This window comes from Rhinopithecus bieti, unplaced genomic scaffold, assembly GCF_001698545.2.
Source record: "Rhinopithecus bieti isolate Rb0 unplaced genomic scaffold, ASM169854v2 scaffold_35950, whole genome shotgun sequence".
NCBI lineage: Eukaryota > Metazoa > Chordata > Mammalia > Primates > Cercopithecidae > Rhinopithecus > Rhinopithecus bieti.
This window is the reverse complement of record NW_016815506.1, coordinates 392272-399509: the sequence shown is the minus strand read 5'-3', so window position 1 is coordinate 399509 and position 7238 is coordinate 392272. Positions and strand designations below refer to the sequence as shown.

The following is a 7238-nucleotide window of genomic DNA, read 5'->3' as shown; positions in this document are numbered from 1 at the left end:
CCACCTCGCCTGGCTAGTTTTTTTTTTTTTTGTATTCTTTAGTAGAGACGGGGTTTCACCGTATTAGCCAGGGGGGTCTCGATCTCCTGACCTTGTGATCCGCCCGTCTCGGCCTCCCAAAGTGCTGGGATTACAGGCTTGAGCCACCGCGCTCGGCTGAAGCCACACTTCTTAACCTACAAGCCTGCTTCCTCTCTGTCTTCCTCCCCAATTTTGTTTGTTTTGGACTAATCTCATTATACATCCCACTACAAATGCATCCTCCCTCCTGCAATAGGCTCACTCCCCAGGCCCAAGAGTCATGATCTTAAACAGACTATTTATTAGAAAAGTAGAACTGTAAAGGGAGATGATTGTGCCCCTTGCTCTCCTCACAACTTTGCAACCTGGAGAGATAATAGTATATACACTTTTCTTAAACATGCCACACACATTTCTCTAGAGAATCCAAAAAGAAAAGCAAAACAAGGCCTTGATGGCAGTAGGCATTAGAAACGGAGGTGGGGTACGAAAACAAAATAGTGCTTGTCTCCAGAATTACTTGTCTTACTTCTAGCCCCTTGCTGTAACAGCTCACATTTCCTGGCACAGGTTCAAAGGCCAAGAGGGATATGTAACATAGTGTCCAAAGAGGGAGAGGCCCTGGGTGAAATGTGCTATATGTGTACTTGGGTATGGCTTAGGAAGCCAGAGTTGTGATCCAAGAAGTTGAGGGGTGGGAAATATTTTTCTGAAGCAGTGAGGCTAATGGGTGGGGAAAGGGGTTGAGGTGGCTCTTTTCCATGCTCATGGGGCGACAAAGACATGGACACGATGCCAGGCATTGCTGAGGACACCTCGCAGGTTCCAGATTGGGGCCACAGTGTCTGGCTGCACATTGTAGCCATCATCCACAGCCTTACAAACAATGTTCAGTTCCTTTTGTCCAGCTGGCACAGGGGCTTGCAACTGCCACAGACGCCATGCCCAGGCCTTCCTAGGGCGCTGTTCCTCTTCATCCAGCTTAGCCACCTGCCAGGTTAGGCCCCCATCCAGAGACACATCCACCCGGATCACAGCTCTGCCACCACCACTCCATGCATAACCCTTGATGGTCACCTCCCCTGATTCTACAGTCTCTCCATCCTGGGGCTCTGTGATGGCCGACTGGACAGGAAGTTCCTGAATGGATGGAGCAGAGTCAAAATCTACAGTGTCCCAGTCCACAGATGGAGAGAAGCCTTTGTAATCCCGCCGTTGCCAGTGGCTGTAACTTTCCTCTGGCTGCACACTCACTCTGCCCAGCCATTTGACATGGCGGGCACCCACCACTCCAGGAACCACCACACGCACAGGGAAGCCGTGGTCACGTGGCAGAGGCTGCCCATTCATCTCATATGCCAGCAGGACCTCAGCTTCAGGGTCCATGGCCCGAGACAGAGGGATGGATGCTCCATAGGCAGTCCCGGTAGGGTCTGAGTCCAGTCCCTCAAAGCAGACGTGGGCCTCAGTTTCACAGAGTTGGTGGCCAGCCTGGGCTAACACATCACAGAGCCGTGCCCCAGCCCAACGTGCAGTGCTGATGGCTCCTGTCCTCCACTCCAGACCTTTTACTTCTTTGACCTGAGTCATCTCAGAGCGCCGGTTGCCAGCACACTGCAGAGTGACTGTGATCTCGTACTTGGGAAAGTTGTGCAAGTCATCCAGGGAAAGAGACAGTGACTGACCCCCAGGTGCTCCTACTATATGTAAGCGATAGGTGTCTGGATCCAGGTTAGGTACAGGCAGATGGTTCCGGGTGAAGAAGATAGGGTTGGGTGTGATGTAGTTTTCTGTCAGCAGCTCAGGCGGGGGCTCTGCATTAAAGGGGCGCTGGCTGTTGACCTTCAGGGCTGGGTGACGTATAGGATCATCAGCATAAGGGTCAGAGGTCTCCACAGTGGGGGCTACTTTGTCTTCGGGGTTCAGCTCCCCAATCTTGTACTGAGCCAGTAACTCAAGCACGTGGGACTGGTTGTGAACAGCATAGAGGGCCCAGAAGGGCTCTAGGGGACCCCCAGCTGCTAGCATCAGCTTTGAAGGCCCCCCTGGATGTAGGTCCACAAATTCTGTGACATCAAAGACCTCAGAGCCCAGAGTCACCCAGATCCCAGTCTCAGGGCTGGTATGGGAACTCACTTCCTCCTTAGTGTATATGCGTGTTGACTCCTGAGCAGCCTGTCAGCAGGGAAGGAGTAAGATAAAAGGGAAGAGACTGTTAAGAAGAAATCACTCGGCTGGGCGTGGTGACTCACGACTGTAATCCTGGCACTTTGGGAGGCCGAGGCGGGCGGATCACCTAAGGTCGGGAGTTGGAGACCAGCCTGACCAACATGGATAAACCCTGTCTCTACTAAAAATACAAAATTAGCCGGGCATGGTGGCGCATGCCTGTAATCCCAGCTACTCGGGAGGTTGAGGCAAGAGAATCACTTGAACCCGGGAGGTGGAGGTTGCGGTGAGCTGACATCATGCCATTGCACTCCAGCCTAGGCAACAAGAGCGAAACTCCGTCTCAAAAAAAAACAAAAAAAGAAGAAATCACTAGCTCACCCTGACCCAACCCACAGTGTTGGCCACTGGGAAGTGAAGGTAGCAGATTAGCATATTTCATCTCCACTGGGCATGAAGACTGTCACTGTGGACTCTGTTGTAACTGCAGGAACACAGGTCACAGCCTGGTTTACCTGTGGAGTTTACTACGACTGATTCCTTTATTCTGACAATTTTTTTTTTTTTTTGAGATGGAGTCTCACTCTGTCACCCAGGCTGGAGTGCAGTGGCCCGATCTTGATCTCGGCTCACTGCAGACTTAGCCTCCTGGGTTTAAGCAGTTCTTGTGTCTCAGCCTCTCAAGTAGCTGAGATTACAAGCGTGCACCACTACACCTGGCTAATTTTTGTATTTTTACTAGAGATGGAGTTTTGCCATGTTGCCCAGGCTGGGCTCAAACTCCTGACCTCAAGTGATCCACCCACCTTGGCCTCCTATAGTTGGCAGGGATAACAGGCGTGAGCCACTGTGCTCAGTCTGTTCTGACAATGAAGCACCTTCCTTACTTACCCTGCATCGATGGTCCTGATAGGCCAACACTGCACCGACACCTAATAGGGTTCCCATGACTTTCCATCCCCGGGTGCTGGAGTTATCAGCAGAGAAGGTGAGGCTGGGGTACTGGGGCCGAAATGAATCATTTGTGGAGCAGGCCTGAATGTAGATCCTTGAGGGGATTGATTTGAGTCTGGAAGAGAGAGAGGTCTTAGTAGCACGTATGGTCATATGAAAGGGTCAGTGAAGTCCTGGGGTCTACTTCTTTCTCCCTGGTTGGCCATTGGTTCCTTCAGTTGGAACTTAGTTTCTCCAGGGATAGGTGGGAAAAGTAGGATCTGGCTTTCTCTCTCCTCCCTGGACACACTCTCTCAACTATCTTATTTGCAAGGTATGACATTGTAAAAGACACTAAGGGTGGGAGGTAGGGGCTAGGGGGCAAGTCTTGGGATGGGCTGGCTTACCTGCAGGCCTGTTGGAGCCTGAGGACCACAGCTCTGTGCAGCAGCAGCATTGTAGCAGACCTGTAGAAGGAAGATTCTGGGATCAAGATAGGGAGACTCTGGGAGGGGATATTAGGGAGGCCTAAGGGAATGGGTGGGAGGAAGACACAGAGAAGGTCAGCAAGGAGCTTTCTGGGCAAATGGGGAGTCCTGAGAGTGGGAGTCCAAATGGGCCCTTAGAGAAAACTTGGAACACTTCAGAGACAGACTGTCCTGACAGGATGACAGGTAATGTGTGTGGGGAATGGGGTAGGAGGGATGGGTGCTTCTAGAATCAGAATCACCTCTCTCCCATCTTCCATTCTGAACTTCGTCCACCATAGACAACAATGCCTGGGGCAAACGGCCTAAAGGACCGAAGCCAAATGTCTACTGGCCAGATTATTATTTCTGAAGTCAGCAGAGGACAACTGTGGATCAGACTGACTTAAACAGGGATAAAAAAAAATAAAGAAAAAAAAAAGTAGTGGCAGCCTAATTGGGTGAAGGAGCCCAGATTCTGGGGGCAAAATGCCTTGGGTTTGTGAAACTGGATCTTGCTATTCATTAACCAGCCTGATTTCCTGAGCAAGACTCCAAGCTGTTCTGAACTTGCTTCCTCATCTCTGCAATGATAGCCTAGCAGAGCTGACATGAAGAGTCAACAAGTACAGTAGTACCCCCTTATCTACTGGGGATATGTTCTGTGACTCCCAGTAGATGTCTGAAACCACAGATTGTACCAAACCCTATATTACTGTTTTTTCCCCCATACATACATACCTCTTATAGTTTAAGTACTAAATTACCCACAGTAAGAAATTAACAATGGCTGGCGCAGTGGTTCATGTCTGTAATCCCAGCACTTTGGGAGGCTGAGGTGGGCAAATCACCTGAGGTCAGGAGTTCGAGACAGCCTGGCCAACATGGGGAAACCCCGTCTCTACAAAAAATACAAAAATAAGCTGGGCGTGGTGACATGTGCCTGTAAACCCCAGTTACTTGGGAAGCTGAGGCAGGAGAATTGCTTGAACCTGGGAGGTGGAGGTTGCAGTGAGCTAAGATCACACCACTGCACTCCAGCCTGGGCAACAGAGAGAGACTCTGTCTCAAAAAAAAAAAAAAAAAAAAAAAAAAAAGAGATTAACAACAATAACAAAATAGAAAAATTAAAACATTATACTGTACTAAAAGGGCTGGGTGTGGTGGCTCACCCTTATAATCCTAGCACTTTGGGAGACCTAGGCAGGAGGACTGCTAGAGGCCAGGAGTTGGAGACCCCGTCCCTACAAAAAATAAAAAGTTAGTTGGGCATAGTGGAGTGCATCTGTGGTCCCATCTACTCTGGAGGCTGAGATGAGAAGATCTAAGCCCAGGAGTTTGAAGTTACAGTGAGGTGACTGTGCCACTGCACTTCAGCTTGGGCAACAGAGCGAGACCCTGTCTCGAAAAAAAAACCAAAAAAAGTCATATGAATGTGGTCTCTCTCTCAAAATACATTTTTTTTTTTTTGGCCAGGCATGGTGGCTCACGCCTATAATCCCAACATTTTGGGAGGCCACGGAAGGAGGATCACTTGACCCCAGGAATTCAAGACCAGCTTGGGCAACATAGTGAGACTGTGTCTCTAGGAAAAAAAAAACAAATTAGGTGGGCATGGTGATGCCTGTCTGTAGTCTCAGTTACTGGGGTGGTGAGGAGAGGAGTGCTGAGATGAGAGGATGGCTTGAGCCCAGGAGGTCAAGACTGCAATGAATCATGATGGCACCACCGTACTCCAGCCTGGGCAATAGGGTGAGACCTGGTCTCAAAAAAAAAAAAAAAGCCTGTGTGATGGAGCGAGTGTCAATCATGGCTCACTGCAGCTTCAACCTCCTGGGCTCAAGCCATCCTCCTGCCTCAGCCTCCCCACTAGCTGGGACTACAAGTGTGTGTCACCAAGCCTGGCTAATTTTTCTGTAGACATGGGAGTGTCACTGTGTTGTCAGGGCTGGTCTTGAACTCCTGGCCTCTTGCTGCCTCAGCCCCCAAAGTGCTGGGTTTACAGGCATGAGCCACTGTCTGGCTTCCCCTCTCCTCCCCTGCCCCCGACGGGGTCTCGCTCTGTTGCCCAGGCTGGAGTGCAGTGGTGTGATCTCAGCTTATTAAAGCCTCAAACTTCTGGGCTCAAGCCATCCTCTTGCCTCAACCTCCTGAGTAGCTGGGACCACAGGCGTGAGCCACCATGCATGGCTTTTTTTTTTTTTTTTTTGTAGAGATGAGGTCTTACTATGTTGCCCAGGCTGGTCTCAAACTCCTGGGTTCAAGTGATCCTTCAAACTTGGCCTCACAAAGTCCTGGGATTATTACAGGCATGAGCCACCACTTCCAGCCTCAAAATATCTTATTGAACTGTGTTCACCTATTTTCCAAGAGGTTGACCATGGCTAACTGAAACTCAGGAAAACAAAACCTTGGATAAGGGGAGACTACTATAATAACATTGTCTTTGAAGGCCTTTCAGTCCCCAACTCTCCCCCTATTCACCCTAAAAAAAATTGAACCCAGCTAGGAACTGGACCCCAACCCAGGGTCCCGGACCACCTCAATCTTTTTTTTTTTTTTTTTTGGTTTTTTTTTTTCATCTCAATCTTATCTATGCCACTGTAGTGAGCTCAGCAAATTGAGGAATTATTGGCCAGAGTGTCAGAGGCACGCTGGAGAAGGAAAGTAATTTTTCTGCCTTCTGCCCTGCAACAGTTTCTTCCTCACATTGCTGAACAGAGAGCACTGACCCAGCAGGGCCAGAGTGAGGAGGAGTGAGAAATGTCTAAACTGCTGATGAGATGCTGGAGACCAATGTGTCGGGGTGGGTGGGTCGTGGGTAGGGAGGCAAAGAAAGCTAGAGATGGGAATAGGAGCAGTCTTCACCTTGCCCCTAGGCCAAGGGACCCTTACTCTCTCTGCCACCTACCTCAATGCCAGCAGCCTGTTTGTACTAGACCAGAGCAGTGCAAGTAGTGCTGACTCGTAGGTGAACTCAGTCAACCCAGAATCCCAAGTTTGGGAGGGGCAGCCTTTTGCTGTAATACAGAAATGCCACCTGTTGGTGCAGGTGATGACCCCTCACTCCCCACGGGCACATTAGGTAGGAAGATACGTCCGACATTCAGGCACAAAGGGGTCTTGTGGCAACACCCCGCGATCTCAAGAGCACCCAGACAGAGGGAGTGGAGGCAGGTACTGATAGTTTTGTTGCCCTCGAGGTTCGGAGCACAGCTGGACACCAATGCCCCCTCCGCTGCCCAGCTCAGCAGCCCTTCCTCCCCAGCTTCTTTCCCACCCCCAGCCTCCTTACCGAGTCCAGTGTCCTCAGTAATGCAATTTTACCAGCCCAGCTCTCAGCGAGTTCTCGAGGGGCGGGGCCGGCGCCGTTGCGTCCGGCTGCAGTAAGGGACCACTCATTCCCCTCAGCTCATCCCCTCAGCCATTGGCTGGAAGCGGGTGACTCAGCCATTGGCTGGAAGTGGGTGACTCAGCCATTGGCTGAAACCCGCCTCCTGGAGCCAAGACAGGCAGGTTGCCAAGAAGCCTTGGAGAAGAGGCTGGCTTTTTGCTGTCACTCTCGCAACAGTCCAGAGTCCATTATACCCCTGGTGTGCAAAGAATGGGACCCTCGCGCACCGGGGCTGTATGTCCGGAGCTCGGGCA

General features: G+C 50.7%; 1 protein-coding gene across 2 annotated transcripts; it reads right to left on the bottom strand.

Moving 5' to 3' along the window:
• Positions 1-301: 301 nt before the first annotated feature.
• On the bottom strand, positions 302-7040 carry SUOX (sulfite oxidase). Of its 2 annotated transcripts, XM_017853372.1 has the most exons (5): positions 6886-7009; positions 6502-6610; positions 3531-3590; positions 3082-3259; positions 302-2196 (listed from the first exon to the last, which is right to left on the bottom strand). In XM_017853372.1, exons 3-5 carry the CDS (start codon positions 3578-3580, stop codon positions 787-789), a joined length of 1638 nt encoding a protein of 545 aa, XP_017708861.1. In that variant the 5' UTR covers positions 3581-3590; positions 6502-6610; positions 6886-7009; the 3' UTR covers positions 302-786. The 2 variants fall into 2 exon arrangements, with proteins under 2 accessions (XP_017708861.1, XP_017708862.1); XM_017853373.1 differs by lacking the exon at positions 6502-6610 and having other exon boundaries at positions 6886-7040.
• Positions 7041-7238: the final 198 nt, after the last annotated feature.

What these genes read in the sequence shown, in the direction of transcription:
- SUOX (XM_017853373.1), bottom strand. Translation starts at nt 3,580, where the DNA reads ATGCTGCTGCTGCACAGAGCTGTGGTCCTCAGGCTCCAACAGGCCTGC. An exon ending in AGGCTCCAACAGGCCTGCAG is followed by an intron (nt 3,260 to 3,530) that starts GTAAGCCAGCCC and finishes TCTCTCTTCCAG; the next exon opens with ACTCAAATCAATCCCCTCAA. An exon ending in ATCAGGACCATCGATGCAGG is followed by an intron (nt 2,197 to 3,081) that starts GTAAGTAAGGAA and finishes CCCTGCTGACAG; the next exon opens with GCTGCTCAGGAGTCAACACG.